Here is a 25,976-nt window from a genome sequence, read left to right on the forward strand (position 1 = left end):
GTCTGTGTACATGGCATAACACTTCCTATGTTCGTTCACTACCTGTCTGTAAGCACTTCGGTGCATGGAGCCCCAGTACCCTCACATGGCATTAAAGTAAAGAATTAGAATCTGGGTGCTGTGCCTTTCTTTTTTAGAGACTTACTCTCATCCCTCCTCTGCCCCTCACTGTGCCAGCAAACAATGTCTTGATTTCTCCTTAAAATGTGATGTGTTTTGGGATGCTCAGCTAAATAAAATAGGCTCTTTCCTGAGACCAGCAGCTGAACTTCTGCCCTGGCTTGAAGTAAAAGGGAGATGGGCCCCATGAAGGCCCTTCTGCAGTTACTCTAGCCTTGTCTCTGTTCCAGGTAGGAGTGTGCCCACCCAGTCTAGGCACACAGCTCTGCCTTCTTGTGTTGAGAGGTCTCCAGGGGAAGAAGATAGCACAACTGCCCAGTCACTGTGTGGTTCACGACCGTGTCAGGTGGTTCTGAAAGAATCCCTCCTGTCATTCACCACTTCTTTCAAGGGTGAGATAAATGGCTCTAAGCTTACATGAGCCTCTGTGGCTAAGACCCTTCCTTGAGGAAAATAGACTTGAGTTGCCCTTCCTCTGGAAGTAGAGTTTGACACCTTCTTGGCTAATGAGGGTCCTCATCAAGATGTCCCTTGGAGTCACTTCATGGATTAACCCAGAAAGGTGAGTCCTGACATGCTGGGTAGCTATGCCACCCTCCAACTGCTTCCTTAAATCTCTCATGATTCTGACTTAAACAAAAGCACTGCGTCACTTGTGCCAAGTGTATTCCCTGACCTGCTTACTGTGTGCACAATCACGTAGTCATGATGCGCTAATAATACTTCACAAATTGGAAACTGAAGCTCATGGAGGTGTAATTTCCTCAAGGGCACATAGCTAATAGGTAGCAAAGTCAGCATGCAAACCCAGGGCCCTTTTCTGAAGTCCCCACAGATGTTCAGTAGAGCCCTCCCTTCTGCTTGGCAGACACAGTGTCCCACCTCTCAGGCTTAGGGCTTCAGCCTGTGAAAATTTGAAAGGCAAATGCTCTAGAAGGAATATGAGACTTTCTTTTATGTCCCTGAGCATTAAGGAGCTAGCTGGGGTCCCCAGTGTACTGCCCTTCTTAGTGAGGGACACATGTTCGCTAGGTGAAGGGTCCCACTCATGGGCAGTGATGGAGGTGAGCAGTGGCTCCCTGGCTGGACCCTAGGTGTGGCGAGATGACCTGGGACGGCCTGAGTTCATCAGACTCTTGCAGCCTACAGGCCTAACCACACAGATGTGCTGTGCGGCCTGACCGTGTGGGGAAGGATGCCCGAGGCCTCGGCCCTCCTTCAGGGACTCCTGGCCTCAAGAGAATAACTGAATGTAAGGCTTTTTAGTTTAGCTTAGGGGATCTTATGTGCCTGGCTTGGGGCTTATGGCCCTTAGACTCTGGGTCTCAACCCTGCCTGTTTGTTCCTTTGTCATCATTTTGGAGATGACCTCTTAGCTAGCTTTACTTATGTCATTTTGATTTGTTTAACTTAGAACATGTTCCTTTAGCTTTTGTTTACTTCACCTTTAACTTTCTGTCTTTTGGTTCCTTACCATTTTGTTTTTCCTGTCATGTTTTTTAGAGTTCTGTATAATTTAAACGTAATTTTAAACTTTATTTCTAATGTAGCTTTAAAATAAAGCACCTATATGAATAGGATGCTAATGAAGATAGTTCTTGTTCTGAGCGAGGGTAATTATGTGCTTTTTTTTCCCCATTCATTTCTACAATGATCTTATTAGCTGTGAACATTAGGTATCTCATTTTTCCCTTAGATGAATATCTTCTTCTAAAGTCTAAATACAAGGAGAAACTGACAGTGTTATTACAAAAGTCATAGATCCAGGTTATCTACTAGATCCGATGGCCAAGCTTTTACCTCTCCCTCCAGAATGCCTGCCTCCCCCCATATACACACAAGAACAGTAAGTTCAGACTTAGGAAGAGGGCAGTCCCATTCCCGACGGCTAAGGACTTCTTCCTTCACACACTTGTTTTTCCTGAGCAATGACATGATCTAAATATCCTGGGATTCCACCACCTCCAACCACCCGGAACTAAGTGGAAACAGAACCATTGTGCACCAGGAAAAAAGATCCAGCTCAACTGCAGGAAAGACTTTGAATTGAACCATCTTGAACCATCCGGAAGTACTTCATAAAAGGGACCCATAATCAGATTGTGATGCACCTTTTCCACCCTTCTGTGATCTCAGTGGCAACCTGAATCACCCTTCCACAAACCATGACTTTTAGAAGATTCTCCTAATGTATTACAGACCCTGGGTTTTTTCCTATATCATGTGATCTTGGCAGATGGCCTAGCTCCAGTAGATCTTTGGAATAGATGTATACATACTTCTCCTTTATTACAAAAAAATTAAGAAATAGAACCCCAAAGCACCACAAAGCTTAGAGCTTGATCTCCATTAAAAGAAATTGATAAGTTAAGAGTTGAGTTGAAATCTTTATACCTTTGTTATTTTTGTAAAGGGATTGGGATGGTATCATGAGTAGGTTTAAGTCCCTAGAATGTGGATCAGCTTCTATAAATGCCTTTATTAGTGTGTTTATTAGTGTGCTTTCCAACATTACATCCTTACCTTCAGCTCTACCTCAGCTTACACTGTCCCAGGGACCCATCTGTGTATGCACACATCGTGGGTGCCTACTGTCCCTACTCTCACCGGTCATCTCCACCACCTCCTGGCCCCCGCCACTCATGACTGCCCTGTCTTTGGCATTTTAAAGCTGGTTGGCCACTTCTGGCCATACCTCATCCAGTATTTGGTTGCCAGCCCTGGCAGTGATGCTTTGTCCAGCACTGCCCCCAACTTATTCTTAGGCAGTTAGGTGCTCTTTGCACTGAGGTCCCGGACTTTCTGATTCAGCTTTCTCAACTGGCCTGCTAGGATTTGGAGAGCATTTTCAGCCTTTCTCTCTAAGCTCTGTGTCTACTTCCACAAGGGCAGCAGAGGATACTTGCAAGACCCCACTGAACAGATAAATTAGCTTCACCCTCCTCTACCCTTGGAAGGGATAATCAACATACTTTTCCCAGAAACTACATTCACCAAGAGCTTCCTAATGAAAATAGGGACTTCCCTGGTCAGCTGACCACATCACTATTGGCCGAAATGAGGATGGCATTATTCACTTGGCACTCCCGGAAGGTCAAGGCAGAATGTATCTGCCTCCAGACATATTCAGGGAATGCTCAACCCAATTGCCTAATTTTATACTTCCAAATACAGCTCTATTTGGAAATTCACATTGGTTCAGAGAGGCAGAACACTGAGGAATTCCCTCTGTAGTCACCTGCAGGAATATTCTACCACTTACATTGCCTGGGCCTTTAGCCCAGAGGATTCCACAGACATAGGGTTTATTGCCTGATTTTGAACCCCGTCAGTGCTGTTCTCTGCTGGGATGGCATCCTGACTCCTTTATGGCCGCAGCACCTCTGGGACAACCTGGAATTGTGGATTGAGATCCAGGGGTAGGATTTCCAGATAGTCCAACCAAGGTATCCTCGTGATTATGTATAAGAAAGTGATGTGTCTTATGTGGAAGGCTTTCCAGATACTCAACTACCCCACAGTTTTGGGGATTTATAGGCAGTGGCCATTCATTCGTGCTCCTCAACTTCCTCACGTGATCATCCTGTCTTTTTAGGAAGGGGTTTCACCTGATCCCTTACTAAGGCCCCAGAATTCCAACAGCTGAAAACCCTGTACATCTTTTCTCCTATCCTGGCCTTACACAACCAAGACACACGTCAGTGCCTCAGTAGGGATAGCAAGGAGGCACCAGCATGGGCAGCCTCTGTCCCTTGTTGTTACATGTCCATGACGCTGGTATGGGCAGGCCGACAACTCTTGTCGGCGTGAGAGTTGCAATATAACCAACAGATTGGAGGTAGAGGCAGCGTTTGAAAGAAGCCCTTCAGGGATGTCTGTCTGCAGGAGCCGGAGTACTCAAGGTGAAACTGGGAGCTTGCTCCGCATAGTGAAGGCAGGCCGTGTTTTCCCAACATTTTGGCTTCAGAAGATACTCCGAACATACACAAAACCCTGAGAAAAAGGCCAGCAGAGGAATTCCAGCTGTGGTTGTAGCTAACTGAGAAGCCATTGCAAGCTGTAGGTAGGTACCCACATGTAGCAGAGGCCAGCCAAAATCCGGAGCCTGCCAAAGTGGACACAGAAAGGGACTGTATCCTCTGGTAACGGCCGACTGGGGTGACAGGAGAGGAGATCGAACTCTGGTGCTTCCGCTCCACCCTACTGCTATCCCACGTGCCTTTACATCTCACCCATTCAAAATGGAAAATAACATAGAAACTTGGAACCGTCCAGTCAACACATCAGTCTGTACTGCCTCCTTCTTCAGTGATCTTGCCTGAATTGCACTGAGTCATTTGTATTAGTCAAGAGGAAAAAAAAAGGGCGCCTGGGTGGCTCAGTTGGTTAAGCGACTGCCTTCGGCTCCAGTCATGATCCTGGAGTCCCTGGATTGAGTCCCGCATCGGGCTCCCTGCTCGGCAGGGAACCTGCTTCTCCCTCTGACCCTCCCCCCTCTCATGTGCTCTCTCTCTCATTCTCTCTGTCTCAAATAAATAAATTTTAAAAAATCTTTAAAAAAGAAAAAAGAAAAAAAAAACCACGCAGTAATCTGAACAATTTATATCTTTAATATAAATTAATTATAACTGGATTAGAATAATGAGGGATTGGCTAATAAATAGTAGTGATAACTATAAAGAATATAGGAATACCACATAGAGGAAGCAGCCACTCAGGACTGAGATAGAGGATCCAAGGAAGAACAACCCCTTCCCCAGAGCTGATAGCAGACCTTTTTGGAGAGGGCATAGCCATGGTTCACTGACTGGCAGAGAAGTCACTGGGGCGCTATGCTTGGTGGAACTTGCTGGAAATCTGCTGGGAAAATCTGCTCAGGGAGGTGTTTTATCAGAGGCAGTCCACTACAAAACCACCCAAGGTGAGTGCTGGGGAAAGCTCTGGCCTCTTTGTACGCGGACTACCATGTACTGCAGGAGCTGGGTGCTGGAGAAGCTGTGCTGAGAGCAGTCACACCAGAACCAGAAAGGAAACACCTTTCCTCTTGGCAGCGTCTCACCAATATCCTCTACTAGCAAAGTTTAGTATCGTGTTAATTGACAAAGGAAAAAATATTCAAAGGTCCCAACCCAATTTTTGTAGAAGCAATAAAGGATGAATATGGAGCTAAGAGGCAGTCAGTAACTGGCATTTTTAAAAAAAGATTTTATTTATTTGAGAGAGAGAGAGAGAGAGAGAGCAAGCGGGGAGAGGAGAGGCAGAGGGAGAAGCAGGCTCCTCACTGAGTAGGGAGCCCGAAGTGGGGCTTGATCCCAGGACCCTGGGACCATGACCTGAGCTGAAGGCAGACACTTAACCAACTGAGTCACTCAGGTGCCCAATAACTGGCATATCTATATGCTGATGACTCCCAAATTTATACTCCTGCCCACGCCTATTTCCTCAGCCTTGAATTATATACCCAATAACCTGATAAATACTGCTACTTCAGTATCTATTAGCCATCCCAAGCTTAATATATCCAAATGGAATTCTTTATTTCCTCTCCCCACCCCAAACATCTTCCTTATTCCTTCTTCTCTATCTCAGGAAATGGCACTACCATTCACCCAGTCAACAAAAACCTGAGCGTCATCTTTAACTCCCCTCCGTACCTCACCTTCTAGTGCAATCCATTGCCAGGTCTTGAATCTGTCTTCAGGATGTATGTTGAAAACATCACAAATTCACTTGTCTGAATCACCATCATCTCTCACCCTGCATTACTACAAAGGCTTCTTGGCTTAATTTGGCCCCTGATTACCCCCTCCAATCTGTTCTCCAAAATAGTCTTGAAAGGGTTGATTAGATCCTGCAGCATGCCAACTTAAAACCCTTTGCTTTTAGAATGGAATTGAAAGGTCTTACCATGTTTGATCTGGTTCCTATGCACCCCAGGCTCATCACACCACCCTGCTCCTTGTTTCCCATCCTCTACTCTTGCCTTTTTTCAGTTCCTGCCTCCGGTTTTTGTGATTGGCATTCCCTGTCCCTGGAATGCCCTTCCCCCAGCCCTTCTCATGAGCTGGCTCACTTTCCTATTTTATGTTCCAGCTCAAATGTCACATAATCAGTGAGACCTCTGATCATGCCATGGAAGTACACTTCCATTACTGTCTATCACATCACCTGATTTATTTCCTTTATAGCATTTGTTACCAATAGTAATAATCTTGTTTGTTATGTCTCTGTTTCCTTTTAGATAAGCTCCCTGAAGGCAGACATTTTGCCTGTGTTGTTCACAACTATATCCCAATGCTTAGAACAGTGCCTGGAAAAGAGGTGCTCAGTCAAGGTCTGTCAAACAATCTGTCCAGTGTAGGGACAGACCTCTTAGGGTATTTTAGTATTACCATGCCCTGTGATTAAAGTCAATGGAAAACAACAACCCAATCTAGGCAGGACTACTAATGGCCCAGACCTTTCATGAATGAAAGTTTGGGTCACCTCACCAGGTAAAGAGATTTCAGTATGGAGATTAAGTATGATTTAAAGAGATATGGGTGTTAAGTTGACAAGGGGCAGAGTTGTGATGGTTAATTTTATGTGTCAACTCTGTTGGACCACACTGCCCAGATATTTGGTCAAATATTATTCTGGATGTTTCTGTAAGGGTGTTTTTGGGTGGGTTTTACGTTCAAATCAGTGGACTTTAGGTAAAGCAGATTGCCCTCCGTAGTGTGGGTTGGCCTCATCCAATCAGTTGAAGGTCTGAATAGAACAAAAGACTGGCTTCCCCCAAGCACAAGGGAATTCTGACAGCAGATGGCCTAAGACTTCATCTAAAGTATCAGCTCTTCCTGGTTCATTAGAAGACTGTCTTTGGACTTGAACTGCAACTCTTTCCAGAGCCTCCTGCTTGCTAGTTTCCCCCATCAGATTTTGGACTCACCAAGCCTTCACAATCACATGACCTAATTCTTTAAAATAATTCTCTTCCTATATATATAGTATCTATTTTAGAATGTATACACCTATCTCTCTCTTTCCCTTTCTTTCTCTCTGTATATGAATATATATATTCTAGAATAGAATATATGAATATATATTATATATATAGAAAGAGATATACATATATTAGAAAGAGATACACATCCTAAGAGAATATATATCTATATTGAAGTCTAAAGGTAGCATACCACATGTTCCATCACCTTACTATTTTCATTTAACACTATCTTTTGGAGATCTATCCATTTAGAGCTCCACCTCCCCCCCCAACTTTAAAATTTGATAGTACAGTTGACCCTTGAACAATGCAGGGGTTAGGGTCACCAACCCCCTTGGCAGAAAATCCACATGTAAATTTTGACTCCCCCAAAACTTAACTACTAATTGCCTAGTGTTGACTGAAGTCCTTACCAGCAACATAGTCTACATACTTTGTATGTTATATATATATATAATATATATATACATATAATATACTGTATTCTTACAATAAAGTAAACTAGAGAAAATAAAATATTACAAAAACCATAAGAAGGAGAAAATACATTTACAATACTGTTCTGTATTTATCAAAAAAAATCTGGTTAGGGTTACAGAAAAGATGGTGTTGGCAGTGCAGGTCTCTGCTCATCAAGTGCAGCCACTACTCTGCCCTATTCCTTGGTATGGCCTATGGAGCCAAGTGCTACAGCTACCTGAAACCTCAAGCAGAAGAGGAAAGGAGGATAGCAGCTAAGGAGAAAAAGAAGCAGGATAAATGGAAACACATTGAGAGAGAACTGGCAGAAGCCCCAGACAGCAGCATACTAAAGTGACCCTGCTTTTCTCTGGAACGGTATGGATGAATAAAGTTCTCTGTTGTGTGATGCTCAAAACAACAAAAAAAATCTGTGTAAACTACATCAAAATATAAAACTCCTGCACAGCAAAGGACACAACAACAGTTGTCTTTTAAGGCAACCTACTGAATGGGAGAAGATATTTGCAAATGACATATCCAATAAAGGATTAGTATCCAAAATATATAAAGAATTTATACAAATGAACACCCAAAAAACAATCCCAAAAAACAAAAATGGGCAGAAGAAATGAACAGACATTTCTCCAAAGAAGACATCCAAATGGCCAACAGACACATGAAAAGATGCTCAACATCACTCTATACTATTACTATACTCATTATTATATTTTCAGAATACCATGTATAATACATATAACATACAAAATATGTATTAACACCTATTTATGTTATCAGTAAGGCTTCCAGTCAACAGTAAACTTTTAGTAGTTTAGTTTCTGGGGAGTCAAAAGTTATATGCAGATTTTCAACAGTAGGTCAGTACCCCTAACCCTCACATTGTTCAAGGGCCAACTGTAATGGGTTATAACCCACTGAATAAAATAAGAATCCATGAATTTGTGTTGACAGAAATAAGTAATTACATAAAAGAAGTAGAAAGTTCTTTTTTTTTTTAAGATTTTATTTATTCATTTATTTGAGAGAGAGACTGTGCATGAGTGTGAGCAGGGGGATGGGGCAAAGGGAGAGGAACAAGCAGACTGGGCACTGAGCGTGGAGCACTACACGGGGCTGGATCCCATGGCCCTGAGATCACGACCTGAGCCGAAACCAAGAGTTGGATGCTCATCTGACTGAGCCACCAAGGCGCCCTGGAAAGTTCTTAATTACAGTAAAATGTCAGCTAACAAATATAGGGGAAATGATGGGGTTAGAAAAATCTACATTTAGCAACAATCAAAATTATAACTGACTTAGACAAGAATCAAGATTCTAAAATTAGGGGTGCCTGGGTGGCTCAGATGGTTAAGCGTCTGCCTTCGGCTCAGGTCATGATCCCAGGGTCCTGGGATCGAGTCCCGCATCGGGCTCCCGGCTCAGCAGGGAGCCTGCTTCTCCCTCTGACCCTCTCCCCTCTCATGCTGTTTCTCTCTCGCTCGCTCTCTAAAAAATAAATAGAATCTTTAAAAAAAAAAAAAAGATTCTAAAATTAATGAATGAACTGTTGAAGAAAAACAGGATCTAACATAGTCTCAAAGTATTTCCCTACAAATAACTAATTACAAAGGTAAAAATAGTAACTTCACAGTGTAGACACCTGAACGATTCCTCATGAGTCATGTAACCAAAGTCAACATTAGCCAAAGGGCCCGTCCTGAGAAAGCACATTATTTATATGATTTCTCTGTCAAAATGAATAACCTGAATCTAATCATGAGAAAACAATAGACAAACCCAAATTGAAGGACATTCTTTAGACTGACTGTCTTACACTTTTCAAAAATTTCAAGATTGTGAAAAACAAAAATGGAAGAACTATTCCAGATTAAAGAATACTAAAGAGACATGACAATTAAATGATCCTGGGTTAGATTTGGAACCAGGAAAAACAATAACTATAAAGGCCATTTTTGGGACAATTGATGAAAACTGAATAAGGGCTGTAGATTAAGCAGTAGGATTTTATCAATGTTAATTTATCAAATGTTAATTTTCCTGATTTTAATGATTCTGCTTTGGTTTTCTAAGAGGATATCTTTCTTCTTAGGAAATACACACTGAAATATGTAGGAGTCAAGAAGCATGATGTCTGCAACTTAGTTGCATTCTTCAGGAAAACTCCTGTGTGTGTGTGTGTGCACACGCGTGCACGTGCGTGTGCGTATGTAGGGAGAGAGATTGAACAAATGATAAAGCAAATGGGGCAAATACACAAATTCAAGAAGCTTAAAGAACTCCAAGTGAGATAAATTCAAAGAGATCCACACCAAGAAACATTATAATCAAACTGTAGGAAGCCAAAGAAAAAGAATCTTGAAAGCAGCAAGAGAGAACAAACTCATCACATAAAAAGGATCCCAATAAGAATATAAACTGATTTCTTATCAGAAACTATGGAGGCCAGAAGGCAGTAGGATGACATATTTGAAGTGTTGAAAGAAAAACCTGTCAATCAAGAATTCTGTATCTGGGGGCGCCTGGGTGGCACTGTCAGTTAAGCATCTGGCTTTGGTTTCGGCTTAGGTTGTGATCTCAGGATTGGGCGATTGAGCCCCTCATTGGGCTCTGTGCTCAGCATGGAGTCTGCTTGAGATTCTCACTCCCTCTCCATCTGCCCCTCCTGTTCATTCTCTCTCTCTCTAAAATAAATTAATTAATTTAAAAAAGACTATATCTGGCAAAACTCCTCTTCAAGAATGAGGGAGAAATTAAGACATCCCCAGATAAGCAAAAGCTAAGGGAATTTGTTACTGGTAGACCTGCACTGTAAGAAATGCCCAAAGGAGGGGCATCTGGGTGGCTCAGCCGTTAGGCGTCTGCCTTCAGCTCAGATCATGATCCCAGGGTCCTGGGATGGAGCCCCGCCTCGGACTCCCTGCTCGGCGGGAAGCCTGCTTCTCCCTCTCCCACTCCCCCTCCTTGTGTTCCTGCTCTCGCTATCTCTCTCTCTGTCAAATAAATAAATAAATAAAATCTTAAAAAAAAAAAAAAGCACAAACTGAGCCAAAGTTAGCAGAAAGTAGGAAATAAAGATTAGAATGGAGATAAGTGAAATAATGAATAGGATAGGGACGCCTCGGTGGCTCAGTTGGTTACCCATCTGCCTTCAGCTCAGGTCTTGATCCCTGGGTTCTGGCATGGAGCCCCGCATCAGGCTCCCTGCTCAGTAGAGAGCCTGTTTCTCCCTCTGCCTGTCGCTCCCCCTACTTGTGCTCTCTCTCTCTCTGACAAATAAATAAATAAAATCTTTTTTAAAAAGTAATGAATAGGATAAAAAGAGAATATAGAAAACAAAACCAAAATTTGTTTTTTTTAAAAAAAATTAGCAAATTGGGGCACCTTGGTGGCTCAGTCAGTTAAGCATCTGCCTTTGGCTCAGGTCATGATCCCAGGGTCCTGGGATGGAGCCCCACGTTGTGCTCCCTGCTCAGCAGGGAGGCTGCTTCTCCCTCTCCCTCTGCCCCTGCCTCTTGCTCAGGCTCTCTCTCTCACTCTCTCTCTCAGCTAAACAAATAAAATCTTAAAAAGAAAAATCAGGGCGCCTGGGTGGCTCAGTCGTTAAGCGTCTGCCTTTGGCTCAGGTCATGATCCTGGGGTCCTGGGATCGAGCCCCGCGTCGGGCTCCCTGCTCCGTGGGAAGCCTGCTTCTCCCTCTCCCACTCCCCCTGCTCGTGCTGCCCTCTCTCGCTGTGTCTCTCTGTCAAATAAGTAAATAAAATCTTTAAAAAAAAAAAAAAAGAAAAGAAAAATCAGCAAAATTGACAAATATTTAGCTAGAATGTCAGAGAAAAAAGAGAAGACTCAAATTGCTAAAATCAGAAATTAAAGAGGGGACATTACTACTGACTTTATATAAAAAGGATTATAAGAGAATACTATGAACATATACACCAACAAATTAACCAAAGGAAATGGACTAATTTTTAGAAACATAAAACCTACCAAGTCTGAAGCACATAGAAATAGAGAATCCAAATAGATCTATAACTAGTGACAAGGTTGAATCAGTAATCAAAAACCCTCCAAGAAAGAAAAGCCTTGGACTTAATGGTGTTGCTGGAGAATTCTACCAAACATTTAAAGAACTAATACCAATCCTTCTCAAACTCTTCCAAAAAATTGAAAGTGAAGGGAATTCTTTCTAACTCATGCTAACTCATTCATTGCCCTGATACTGAACCAGACAAAGACACTATTGGGAAAAAAACTACAGACCAATATCCCCTATGAATATTGATACAAAAACTCTCAACAAAAGAACAAACTGAATTCCACAGCATATGAAAAGGATATATACTGTGGCCAAGTGGGATATATCCCTAGAATACAAAGATGGTCTTAAGAGAATAAAGGGGGAGAAAACTACCTTATCTTCTCAATTGATACAGAAAAATCTTGTGACACAATTTAACACCCTTTCATGATAAAACACTCAACAAACTAGGAATAGAGTGAAACTAACTCAGTATAAGAAAGCCACATATGAATGAAAAACCCACAGCTAACATTCTATTCAACGGTGTAAGACAAAGTGTTGCCACTAAGATCAGGAATAAGACAAAGATGGCTGGGTTTTTTTCCCAATTCTATTCAACATATTACTGGATGTTCTAGCCAGAGCAGCTAGGCAAGAAAAAGAAATAAAACGCATCCAAATTGGAAAGGAAAAAGTAAAATTATTTCTGTTCGAAGATACGATTTTATATGTAGAAAACCCTAGGATTCCACAGGAAAAATTATTAGAATAAATAAATTGAGCAATGTAGTAATACAAAACCAACCCACAGAAATCAGCGACCTCTTTATACACTAACAATGAGCAACCTAAAAGAAATTAAGAAAACAATTCCGTTTATAATAGCATCAAAAAGGAATAAAATACTTACGAATTAACTTAATCAAGGAGGTAAAAGACTTGTACAATGAAAACTCTAAAACTTTGCTGAAAGAAATAAAGAAGACAAAGAAATGGAAAGAAATCTCATGTAAATTTGGTTGGTTGTTGAATTTTAGTTCTCTCTATATTCTGGGTAACAATCCCCTATGAGATAAGTCATTTGCAAATATTTTATCCTGTGAGTTACCTTTGTATTCTGTTGATTGTGGCGTTGATGCACAAAAGTTTTACATTTTGGTAAGTCCAATTTTTCTATTTTTTCTTTTATTACCCGTGCCTTTGGTATTGCATAAGAAATTATTGTCAAATACAGTGTCATGAATCTTTTCAACGGTGTTTTCTTCTAAATTTTATATCTTACATTTAGGTCTTTGATCAAGTTTGAGTTAATTTTTGTATATGGTGTTAGGTAAGGGTCCAAATTCATTCTTCTGCCTATAAATTTTATGATATATATATTTTACAATAAACAAGTTTTAAAAACTATAATACTCTTTCATGATAAAAAAAAAAAAAAAAAGCCTGTAAACTAAGAGTAGCAGGGAACTTCCTCAACCTGATAAAGGCCATATATGAAAAACCCAGAGGTAACATCATACTCAATGGTGAAAGATTGAACGTTTTTCCACTAAGATCAGGAACAAGACAAGGATGCCTGCTTTCACTACTTTTATTAACATGTTTTCATTTCTCTTGGGTAGATTCATCTTATCTGACCTTTCTCTGGAATCTGACTCTTCCCAACAACCCCTTTACTTTCTCTCTTTCCTCTTAGCTTCCACATTACTCCTCTTTTATAGTTTTCCTCTCGCTTCTATTTTTTTTTTTCACTCTTCTTTTGCTGGCTCTTTTTCTTTTGACTCACTCCAAGATGAATTTTTTAGCCCTCTTTTGTCTTCACTTTTTCCAATGGGACTGATTTTTATAAATTCATATGCAAAAGGAGCACCTGGGTGGCTCAGTCAGTTAAGTGTCTAACTCTTGATTTCAGCTCAGGTCATGAACTCAGGGTTGTGAGATCAAACCCTGGGTTGGGCTTGCTTCAGATTTTCACGGTCCCTCTCTAAATTAATTAATTAATTAACAAGAAATTAATTAATAAGAAATTCATATGCAAAAATAACACATAAATTAAAATAAAAATAATACAATGAATATCCATATACCTATCAAGAACTAAACCACTGGGGCACCCGGGTGGCTCAGTCGTTAAGTGTCTGCCTTCGGCTTGGGTCATGATCCCAGAGTCCTGGGATCGAGCCCCGCATCGGGCTCCCTGCTCGACAGGGAGCCTGCTTCTCCCTCTCCCACTCCCCCTGCTTGTGTTCCCTCTCTCGCTGTGTCTCTCTCTGTCAAATAAATAAAATCTTTAAAAAAAAAAAAAAACTAAACCACTAAATTCAAGAACTAAAACATTGCTTCCTCAGTTAAATATAGCCTTGGTGCCCCTTTCCAGTAGCCTCCCACCCCACTTTCTCTGAGAGAGAAGGCATATCTGGTAATTTGTCCCACTAACGGCCCCAATGAGTCAGACCTACTAGTGTCCTCACTTTTCCTAGTTCCCTCCCACATTGACCTAGGGGTTAGCCCCTTACTTACTTTGCCCATTACCTTTTGATCTCTTCTTCTACCTCCCCCTAATTCACTCTGCTACAGCTACATAGGTTGGAGGTGTCAAGAGGGCTCTCGCACTTGTTCCCTGTACCTAGAACACCTGCCCCAATATTTGCATACCAGCATGGCTAGCTCCCTCGCCCCTTGTTCAAGTTACTTTCTCAGCCAGGGCTTTCCCCTCAACTCTAACACTGCAGACTTTTAGATTGCACTTTCTATTCCTCTTCCTTGCATTACTATTTTTTTAAATAATAATTATCACCATCTCCTGTACTACTGTAAATAACTTTTTTACTAGCTCCTCCCCTCTCCTCTAGAATGTAAACTTCTCAGTATTAGGGGAGGGAAAAGAACGTTACCTCCACTTCTTGGCTGAGAAGTAAAAGATTAACAAGAGAAAAACAAATAGAAATTTGTTAACACATATACCTCATACATACATAAGAGATACCCAAGGAAAAGACTTAGAATGCCAACTTAAATACTATCTTCAGGTAGACAAAAGAAAGGTGTGTGTTGGGGCTGGGTGGGTAGCTGAAGGACCAGCTATGGGAAGTGACCAGGGAAAGGAAAGTAAACAAGCTTAAGTTTTGCTATGCAGATTTAGGTTAGTGTCTCCTCCATTGATAAGAGTGTCTTGTGATTTAGTAATGCTCTTCTAGGCACAGAGAGGGAGACACCTTTACAAATGGAGATTTCCTTTATAAATGTACATTTCCCTTCCAAAAGGGTATTCTAGTTTGTTTTCAGAGCTTCTCTTGTGTCTACTTTCTCAAATTAACCTTCTGCCAAAGAGGTATGTTTCGGGGTGGCATGTTCTGCTATCCCTCTGCATTTAGGAAGAATTTGAGGAATGAATCAATCAATATTTTGCAAATAATGAAAAAGACTAATAAATTAGGCAACCTGTCCAAGATCACAGAGGCAGCATTTAGCCAAGGTGGGATTCCAATCCAGGTCTCCAAGATACAGTATACTTTTTTTTTTTTAAAGATTTTATTTATTTGACAGAGAGAGACACAGCGAGAGAGGGAACACCAGCAGGGGGAGTGGGAGAGGGAGGAGCAGGCTCCCCGCTGAGCAGGGTGCCTGACATGGTCTCCATCCCAGGACCCCAGGATCATGACCTGAACTGAAGGCCGATGGTTAACTGACTGAGCCACCCAGGCACCCTGGTTTACAACATTTTATTTTTATTTTTTTATAGATTTTATTTATTTGACAGAGAGACACAGCGAGAGAGGGAACACAAGCAGGGGGAGTGGGGGAGGGAGAAGCAGGCCTCCCGCGGAGCAGGGAGCCCGATGCGGGGCTCGATCCCAGGACCCTGGGATCCTGACCTGAGCCGAAGGCAGACGCTTAACGACTGAGCCACCCAGGCGCCCGATACAGTATACTTTTGTTTTTCTCTGGTGTGCTGCAATTTATGCCACAGATGGCATCCAGGATACAGAAGCAGCTGCGGCCTCCGACATTCCTGAAAGGGAATCACGAGAACTGGATTCCATTTATGATTCGACCTTAATACTGGCTAACAATTATTTAATTTCGTGGAGCTCAATTATGCTTAGCCGTAAAAACGGCTTTTGGATCAACCACCAATCTCTTAAAGGTCCTTTCATTCGAAAACTAAAGATTTTGATCCGAGAAGGGATAGGATTCATTGGTTTTTTCCAAGCGGCTTCGTTCCCTACGGGCTCGTAACCGTCTACTGGCCCAAGGATTCCCCTCCCCAGCCTTCGCAGCCTCTGTCTCCCTTTCCACGCTGCTACAGCGGCCGAGGGCCCGGTGGCACCGCAGGAAGCAGGCACGGAAAAAGCCAGAGCCCACCGGCTTCTCCGCCGGCTCCTGAACGCCGCAGGTCAGCACCCTAGGGCTAGCCTGGCGGCCGCCTCCTCCCGCTACACCTCGGCCAACGCAGGTGCGGTCGTGCACTCCAGCCTCGGCCTCGCTCCACCCAGAGCGATTCTGAGGGGAACCCGCAACAACTTCCTCCGCGCGCCTAGGGCCCCGGAAGTGACGTCTGTGCGTGCGTGCCGGGCGCTCGCGGCGCCGGGGGCGGGGCGTGAGAGAGGGAGGGCCGGCAAGAGGGCGGGCTGTGGACTGGCGGAGCGGGGACCCACTCGAGCGACCCGCGGAGAGCGGCCGTCCCGACGCCCGTGCAGCCGCAGACCAGGTACGGAGCAGACGTGCGCGGGCCGAGGCTGGCGCGGCTCTCGGCTGCGGGCGGCGGGGCGGCGGCGCCGTCCGGGCGGGGGCTGCTGGGTCATTCGCCTGTGCCGTCTACCCGGCCGGGGCCGTTGCGCCTCGGCGCTTCCAGCCGCGGTCTGTCCCAACCCCGGGCCCCGCGGCGCGTTCCGAACCGACCCCAGGTAGTCGCCGGCCGGCTTCATCCTGTCGTGCTCTGCCTGCCCGTTTCGGGCGCTCGTCGCCAAGTTCTGCGCGGCCCGGCCCAACTCCGACGGACAGGCGCTTGTCATTTCCTGGCCCCCTCCTGCCTCCCGTCCACCCCTCGCAGGATGGCTTCCCTCCGGCCGGCTTCCTCTTCACTGTCCAGCCCTCGGAGTCTGAGGGGACACCTGTGGTGGCGGCCGGTCGGCTCGTGCCCCGGGCCGCTCGGGGGTCCGTCGCGATTGACGGCTCAGACCCAGGTCGCAGCCCCGCCTTGGCCGGGGCGCCGGGACTTCACGAACCTGCGTCGGTCTTGCGGAGGGAGGGAAAGGTCCCGGGGCCGGGAGGGTGCAGTCTTTCGTGGTGCGGGGACTGGAAGACTTGTCCTAACTTTCGCTAGGTGGTTGAGGGGGAAGTTGTGGGCCTGGGGTTAGGAGCAGAAGTCCCTGCTTGCGAACTGTCTTGGAGGGGAACAGAGGTGGTGCCCATCACGGAAGTTTAGTCAGAGGGAGGGAGGCTCTCAGCCGCCTTAGAGAGTAGGTCACAGACATCTGGTGGTGCCTCGGCGCCCGTGACCGTGACCAAGCCCTGTGGTTGGGAAATATGTCAGTGGACTCGTTTTGCTCTTGAGATGAGACGTGAAAATTTGTCAGGACGAGTTTACAACATCACTAGGGGAGTAGTTTTTTGGATGAGAAGAGTTATGGCTGTTTTTGTTTGTTTGTTTTGTTTTGAAATTAAATAATGGTTGTACTTTTTTTTTTTTTTTCCTGTAAACCTGGAACTGCCTTTTTTGTTGTTGTTGTTCCCCTGAAGGCAAACGCTTAACCATCTGAGCCACCCAGGCGCCCCTGTAACTGCTTTTTATTTTATTTTTTTATTTTTTTTTAAAGGGATTACATTTTATTTATTTATTTTTTTTAAGATTTTATTTAATTTTTTGAGACAGAGAGAATGAGAGACAGAGAGCATGAGAGGGAGGAGGGTCAGAGGGAGAAGCAGACTCCCTGCTGAGCAGGGAGCCCGATGCGGGACTCGATCCCGGGACTCCGGGATCATGACCTGAGCCGAAGGCAGTCGCTTTACCAACTGAGCCACCCAGGCGCCCTGTAACTGCTTTTTAAAAAGCCTGTTAATTAAAATAGTTTTTTGTTTGTTTTTTTAAAAGATTTTATTTATTTATTTGACAGAGAGAGACAGCCAGAGAGAGAACACAAGCAGGGTAAGTGGGAGAGAGAGAGGCAGGCTTCCCACCGAGCAGGGAGCCCGATGCGGGGCTCGATCCCAGGACCCCGGGGCCATGACTTGAGCCGAAGGCAGACGCCTAACGCCTGAGGCACCCAGGCGCCCCTAAAATAGTTGTAACAAGAAAGCTTGCCGGTCGGGTAAAATTGGATTATATTGTTAATCCATTTATTTTTTTTAATTTTTTTTTTTAGATTTTATTTATTTATTTGAGAGAGAGAATGAGAGAGAGAGAGAGCGCGCACATGAGAGGAGGGAGGGTCAGAGGGAGAAGCAGACTCCCCGCTGAGCAGGGAGCCCGATGTGGGACTCAATCCCAGGACTCCAGGATCATGACCCGAGCCGAAGGCAGTCGCCCAACCAACTGAGCCACCCAGGCGCCCTTGTTAATCCATTTAATGATAAATAACGTTAACTTTTTTTTTTTTTAAGATTTTATTTATTTGACACAGAGAGAGAGGGAACACAAGCAGGGGGAGTGGGAGAGAGAGAAGCAGGCTTCCCGCTGAGCAGAGAGCCCGATGTAGGACTCGATCCTAGGACCCTGGGATCATGACCTGAGCCGAAGGCAGACGCTTAACGACTGAGCCACCCAGGCGCCCCTAACGTTAACTTTTAAGAGATACTGGTTCTTATGCGGAAGATTAAGACGTGTTCAGGATTTGAAATGTCACTGACCTTTCAAGCAATCATGTTTCTTCTCTCTAGAAGTTATAGAGAGAGGGACAATGAGGGTACTTTTCAACACAACGTCGTAAATAGAGCTAAGATAGAGCCCTGAGGAGAGACACTGCAGGATGTGGAAGGTGAAGAAAGGTAATCAGGGAATACTTTTTGGAAGTGTCTCGAAGAATGAATAACTTTGAAACTAACAAGGTTGGGTGGGAATGTGGAGGTGGGCCGAGTAACTGGAGCATAGGCCATTAACTCACTACTGGGAGGGGGTTTTTGCAAAGTAAAAAAGTGCTGGGCAGAGATGCAGGAGCTTCGGCTTTTATCTGGTGATGACAAAACCAAAGAAGGGTCTCTGCATGATTAAAATGGAATTTTATGAACTTATGCACTGGCTGCTGTTTTGCTGAGGAAGACTGTGTGTGTGCTCATTAAATGTTTGAATTGAGTTGTACGGTCATTTACTAGTTGTTTCATTGTGTAAAAAGTGTCTGACCCTGCTAATTTGTAAGCTTCTATAAACAGGAATTCTTCTTTTATCTGTTTGCATACTCAATCCAAGTTGGGCATTCACAAGTGTTCCATGAGTACTTGTTAACTTAATGAAAATTCATTGATTCATTGATTTCTGATGTTGGTTTTCAGTGGGAAGAAAAAAACTGTCAGTACTTATTTTAATATCTACTTATAGAAGAACTAAGATCTTGTTTCATTTACTTGTGTCAGTCTTTGGCTAGAGGCATAGAATTTCAGTCTTGACTATGAGTTTAATGTGTTTTTATTGGTTGTATAGTAAACATCTGTAGCAGAAAGGACTCATTCCTAAAACGTGGAAGATACCTGTGTAACACACCTGTCTATTCTGTGACTCAGAATAGAAATGCTGTTAAGTAGCTTCTTAACCCATAAATAAAGTTATCACACCAGAAACAAAAGTTTCACAATAGAAGTCAAAACATTTTGAAAGTCTTATTAAATGCTTCTTTCTTTCTTTTTTTTTTTTTTTAAAGATTTTATTTATTTGAGACAGAGGGAATGAGAGACAGAGAGCATGAGAGGGAGGAGGGTCAGAGGGAGAAGCAGACTCCCTGCCGAGCAGGGAGCCCGTGCGGGACTCGATCCCGGGACTCCAGGATCATGACCTGAGCCGAAGGCAGTTGCTTAACCAACTGAGCCACCCAGGCGCCCTAAATGCTTATTTCTATCATAAAGCATTGTAGAGACATTATGTGTGTTTCATATGACTGGAATGCCTGGAAATAATTCAGAGTATTGTTGAATAAACACTTAGGAGAAACAACAGTGGACTTACCTTCATCCCACTTGATATTATATAACATATTTTGTTTGATATTTGGATAAAGCTCCTAAAATGCTTTAAGAAAAAGCAACACCTTTATGGTGCTGCTTTCAAGTTGGAGAGTGAGATTCCTGTGTTTGATGAAGTTCCTGTCAGTGGGGTAGAAATTGTAATTTTTATTACAAAGTAGAACATTTTTTTCATGTTTCTGGTAGCATAGCTTACTTGTTTATGGCCACCAGGAGGGTGAAGAACTAATTATAATCCATTAGTTAAATAAATATGTAGTTAAAAGTCCTAAGTTATGATCAGAGTATGAGTTCATGAATGGGTTAGATTGTACATGCTAAATTCTTAAGCTTTTTATTCTCCTCAAACGACATCAAGGAACTTGCTGAAATCCCTGAGGCAAGAATGTAGCCAAATCCTTAAAGCAGGAATGTAGCAAGAACCTTTGGGGCTCTAAATTCTGTGTTGTTTCACCTTAAGGTGTGGTTGGCAGCATCCTCTATGCCAGGCAGAGTGCAGCTCAGGAGGAGTTGTACAGAAATCAGTTTTGAAGATAGTCTCTTCAATTCCCATTCAGAATAAATAATTGTAATTGCATTTATGGTGATTTGGTCTGTATTTTAAAATTAAAAATGACTTTTGGGTGATTTTTACATGGGATATAGTTCTAGTTTTCTGTGTGCTCCAGAGTTAATACATCATGAAAGTTTTATTTTTGTAGTTCCTGTTGTTAGAATTTCCTAATTTTAGACACAGTATTTGCAAAAGCACTTTCTTTTCTCTTTTGGAGCATAAAAAGGTGATGCCTTTACAAGTTGAACTCATAAAATACTTACTGATGGAAGAAAGTATCTTACTGTGTTATAATGTTTAAGTGGAGCATGTCCTTTACTTATGTCACATCTTGTTCCAGAAAGGATTCATAGTGGCTTACAAAGATACAGCATGTTATTGAGAACATACAGAAATAAAGGGGTGATGAATTTAGCACTGAGGGAGAAAAATTATGGTGAAAACGCATCTGTAAGATCCTCATTAAGATGGAATGAGATCTGTACACAAAGTACTTAGACTGAAGTCTTAAATATTTGTTAGAAGGCCACAAATTTGACTGCTTTTTATTAGCCAGTTCAGAGAGAAATATAATCAGTTGCATAGTTCAGTGACCATGAGAAAAAAGACCAATTTCTCTTTTGGATTCTGAGACTCCTTGTATTGACAAACTCCTCAACTACATCGTTAAGTAAATAACAGCATGCATCTCAAAGGACTGTGTTGTATTTTACTTTGTTTTTTAGTTAAAAGTCTTCGTTGCCTCATTGTGTAGGTTGATGACAGAACATGGAAACGTAATTCAGTAAAAGCAGTTCTGGTGCTGGCAAAATAATGTGATCTAAGTACTTAGATTTCTATGCTAATTTAACTTAAGGATCTGTTTTAGATTATCTAGATAAGTAGATGGGGATTGTACATTCTTCAGGTTACCTTCCATAAATATTTTCTCAGTGGAGCTTTTTGTTACAGTTATCAGCAGTGGGGTGAGTTTGTGCTTCCTGACAAGTTCCTCGAGTACATCTATTTTTTATGTTGTTGTTTTATATTGTTTAATCACAGAGCCATATTTTTGGCAGGCATGCTTTATTTTCATGGGGATTATGAGAATGGAGGAGTCTGACGAGGACAAATACTTAAATGTGAATCACCTTACCTCCATATAGAGATGGTCTTAGGGAATAAGAACAAGAGACCTAACACTCATTTCCAGAAGTAGGTTCAGGCTGTTAGCTGCAGCACAGAGAACGTTGGCTTGAAAAGTCCAGGCATATAATTTATTTTTTCAAGACGGGAACAGATCCATTCATCTTAGATGGAGTGTCTAGAAAATTCATATATTTGTATTTTGCTTAAGCTAAAAAGCTGCCTGTTTAAGTAATAATAGTTCAGATTTATCAAGTGCTAGCATGGGCCAGGCACTGTGTGAGTAATAAGTCCTTCACATGTGTGATCTCAATGTTGTCCTTTCCCTTCACCCTTCTTAAAGATATAAAGAAACGTGGTTCAACAAAAGTTGTTTCGGGGGGCGCCTGGGTGGCTCAGTCATTAAGCATCTGCCTTCGGCTCAGGTCATGATCCCAGAGTCCTGGGATCGAGCCCCGCATTGGGCTCCCTGCTCTGCGGGAAGCCTGCTTCTCCCTCTCCCACTCCCCCTGCTTGTGTTCCCTCTCTCGCTGTCTCTCTCTGTCAAATAAATAAATAAAATCTTAAAAAAAAAAAAAAAGTTGTTTCAGGTCATACAAGAGGTGATGGAGATTTGAACTCTGGTAGTCTGACCAAATCAGTGGTCTGCACCTAACCATGACTTTATAATACCTGCGGCAGACTAGACTGTGAGCTCACAAGGTGAGACCAGACATATACACTTAACAGAGGTAGGCACACTGGCAAGTGTTGGAACCCACCATTACAAAAGGGAAAGGGCCTTGAACAGTTTGGGATCTTCCTATCCAGATAATCGTCAGGGAGCTACAACTTTAAGGCATTTGGCCATAGTCTGTAAAGCTGGGGTGGGGGGAAAGTCTTCTAAGCATTCATCAGGATCGGCAAAGTGGGGATATTATTTCATGTGTTTGCATTTAAAATGCATATATTTTTTCTTTCTATTTGCTATGAATTTGTCTTGAGATCAGGAAAGCCACAATAATACTTATAAAGATAGTGCACCATTCTAGAAAAAGAGGTTGATATTCATATTTTAGAGTAAACTTTAGCTGGTGGTCTCACTGCTGTTTTTTTTGTTTTGTTTTTTTTAAGATTTTATTTATTTATTTGACAGAGAGAGAGAAAGTGCGTAAGCAGGGGGAGCAGCCAAGGGAGAGGGAGAAGCAGATTCCCCACTGAGCAGGACCCTGGGATCATGACCTGAGCCGAAGGCAGACACTTAACTGACTGAGCCACCCAGGTGCCCCAACACTGCTGTGATTTGGGATGAATTTAGGTTATACTTTTGTTGTAATGCCATTGCAAGGTGTATGTGTTCTTAAATCTCATTCTGTTTCGTTAGGAATTGTATTGCACTAAAGTTGTACAGATAAGTAAACCATTATTTATTGTGCATTTTCATATGCAGCTATTTCAGGTAATTCCAATTTTTTTTGAAGTATTATAATATAGTTCCTATAGTATATTGTAAATTGTGACCTAGTCTATGAAACTGCAGAATAGAGAACATCCTTATTCATCTTTAATCAGTAAACAATAGGTGGAACTGTTGTTGCCTAAATGTAGTTATGTAACTTAGTGGTTCCTTAATTGCATTTCCATAGAGCTTTTGACATTGTTTTTTTAAGCATGTTCCTGCAAAATGACTTAGGCTAGTGACCACAGTTTTGAATAGGATATTACAAGAAGAATGCAAATAAAAAATGTGAAAACAAAAAAACAGAACTGTAGGCTGATGAAATAAAATGGCTAAAATCCATTGTAATTAGTGTCTCAGGAAGTAATATGCTTGGCTTCTACTTAGCAAGTTGGATTATATCTTTATTTGTATAAATTAATTAGCCATTCCAAGTGTGGTAAGTGTGTAGATTTTATTTGGGGTTTCAAATGTTGTATAGTGATGGGTGGACACATCTTAAGTATCATTTATGAGGAATAATCAGACCGCAAAGTGTTTTCACCCATATGCTAACCGCTCAGTATTTAAGTTCTTTGAATATCAACTGTATGTAAACACTGCTTTCTCTTTTGTTCTTGGACATATCTGCGAACAAGAGGTTATAGGCTACTTCTTTCAAGAAGAACTTTCCAATCCCTGTATGGACCACCAAAAAAAAAAAGAAAAAAGAAAGAAAAAATAAGAACTTTTGCTTTTGGGGGCGCCTGGGTGGCTCAGTTGGTTAAGCAACTGCCTTCGGCTTGGGTCATGGTCCCAGGGTCCTGGGATCGAGTCCCGCATCGGGCTCCCTGCTCTGCGGGGAGCCTGCTTCTCCCTCTCCCACTCCCCCTGCTTGTGTTCCCTCTCTCGCTGTGTCTCTCTCTGTCAAATAAATAAATAAAATCTTTTAAAAAAAAAAAAAAGAAAAAAAAAGAACTTTTGCTTTTTTAGTACTTTGGTCTAGTAATTGAATAAGTAAATTAGAAAATAAAAGTCTCAACTTACTATTTTATTTAAAATAGTGCTTGAGAAGTAAGCTGAGATTCTTCTGAAGTTTAAAGTTCTTAGATTCTAACAGAAAAACCGATCAGGAGGTCAGTTCTAGGCCTAACCAATTCCAGCCCCAAACACAACCACTAATGGTTATGATGGTGAGTCTGCCTTTAGGTAAGTGTAATGCAAAGATGTCAGTTTCATTCTTCAGTCAAAGCTCCAGCTATATTTGGAAAAGGAGAACCTACCTACTTTTTTAAAGTTTTGTTTTTTCTTTTTCTGAGGGTTTAATTTCAGGAAATCTAGTTTTTATAGTTATGAATTTTAGTGACTTTATCAAACTACCCAGTCTAGTAAACACTGTATTACCCCAGAATATCTTCTGATGTTTATTAAGTTTGTTTCTGTTTTCTAAAATGGTCTTATCTTTTTTTGTGATTAAAAAATTATTTACTATTTTATATAAGCATCTCAGAATTCCCATAAGGTATATGTGTGAGTTTTATTGTATTGCAAAGAAGTCTGGTATTTATGCTCTATGCTGTTGTAGAGTTCTACCCTTTGAGCTGCCATAGATTTTCTAAATAGAATTGGTTGCAGCCAGTGCTTTGCATTGGCCTTCAAAGGCCATTCCTAAAAGTCTTCTTAGCTCCCAGTGATTACTAATTTCTACCTACGTGGCTCACATTAGAATTTTCTTGATGGGGGGCACCTGGGTGGCTTAGTCGTTAAGCGTCTGCCTTTGGCTCAGGTCATGATCCCAGAGTCCTGGGATCGAGCCCCGCATCAGGCTCCCTGCTCTGCAGGAAGCCTGCTTCTCCCTCTCCCACTCCCCCTGCTTGTGTTCCCTCTCTCGCTGTGTCTCTCTCTATCAAATAAATAAAATCTTTAAAAAAAAAAAAAAGAATTTTCTTGGTGGATTAACACTGTTATCCTTTAATCATTGGTAATACTTCTTACCTTAAAGTCTACCTTGTATGGTACCACTAGAGTGTTACTAGCTTTCTTTAGATAAATGTTGCACGCTGTATCTTTTTCCATCCCTATATTTTCATTTTTTTTAGTCCTAGCATCATGATGTTGAATTTAGTTTTTTTCTTTAGTATAAATTTTAGTTTTTAAATTAGAATATTTAGTCCATTTTCATGTAATGCGATTGTCACTATATTTGCTGTTAGATCTACCATCTTTTGATAAGTTTTCTTTTTGACTCACCAGTTTTGTTCCTTTTTCCATTTTTCTTGCCTTCTCTTGGATTATTATTCAGTTAGTATTTAATATTTTCCCTGTAGTGATTGCCTAGTTACACATTCTTTTACTATATCCTTTTTGTGATTATTACTGTCAATTAATACATACACCCTTGACTTGCTGCAGTCTAATACAAATTATAACTTTCATCACTTCTCCAGTAATGCTGGAACTTTAGTTACTAACTCATTTTGTCTTTTTCCTGCCTTGTTGCATTACTGTTATACTCATTTATTCTACCTATTATTTTAACACCTGTAAGAAATTATTGTTTTTTTGTAATCAGTATTTATGTGTATTTACTTACATATTTACTGTTGCCATTGCTTTTCGACCCTTCCTGTATTTCTTTGTTTCTTTTTGGAATAGACTGATTTTTCTTTCCATCTGAAGAGTTCCCTTTCCTATTTCTTCTAATGCAAGTGGGCCCATAATGAATTCTTTATAATTTTTTTTTTTTTTTTTAATTTTTAGAGAGAGAGTGCACATGAGTGGTGGGCTGGGATCATGACCTGAGCCGAAGGCAGATGCTTAACCATCTGAGCCACCCAGGCGCCCCTGTGCTTACTTTATAGCTGTAGTTCTCAAAGAGTAGTCCTTAGCCACATCATCTGGGAACTTGTTAGGAATGTAGATTTGCAGGCCCTGCCTCTGACCTCCTGAATCAGAAACTCTGGGTTGGGACCCAATGCTCTGTGCTTTAATAAGTCCTCCATGTGATACTAATGCATGCTAAAATTTGAGAACAACTGCTTCGTAAGTTAGTTGTTTTGCTATTTAAATTCTACTTCTGGGCGCCTGGGTGGCTCAGTTGGTT

The 25,976-nt window shown here is 42.0% G+C and overlaps 1 protein-coding gene across 13 annotated transcripts in view; it reads left to right on the plus strand.

Annotated features, from left to right (window-relative positions):
* LOC123844704 (BTB/POZ domain-containing protein KCTD7) overlaps positions 1-25,976 on the plus strand; it is an 86,550-nt gene that overhangs the window by 11,298 nt on the left and 49,276 nt on the right. Inside the window, exons 5-6 of one of the 13 annotated variants that reach the window (XR_010411970.1) lie at positions 355-682; positions 1,817-2,491. The exons of 7 other annotated variants lie outside the window; for them this stretch is intronic. Coding sequence is in view for 2 of the 6 variants with exons in the window: in XM_054507620.2 (XP_054363595.1) it covers positions 355-541 (187 nt within the window). In the remaining 4 variants the exon portion in view is untranslated. Of the gene's footprint in view, positions 1-350; positions 2,492-16,177; positions 16,318-25,976 lie in introns of those variants that run through there. 5 more of the 13 variants (XM_054507620.2, XM_045875466.3, XM_045875464.3 and 2 more) reach the window with 5 other exon arrangements.

This window comes from Mirounga angustirostris, unplaced genomic scaffold (assembly GCF_029215605.1).
Source record: "Mirounga angustirostris isolate CCGP_5_RB_7025 unplaced genomic scaffold, mMirAng1.0.hap1 SCAF_5, whole genome shotgun sequence".
NCBI classification, from domain to species: Eukaryota; Metazoa; Chordata; class Mammalia; order Carnivora; family Phocidae; genus Mirounga; species Mirounga angustirostris.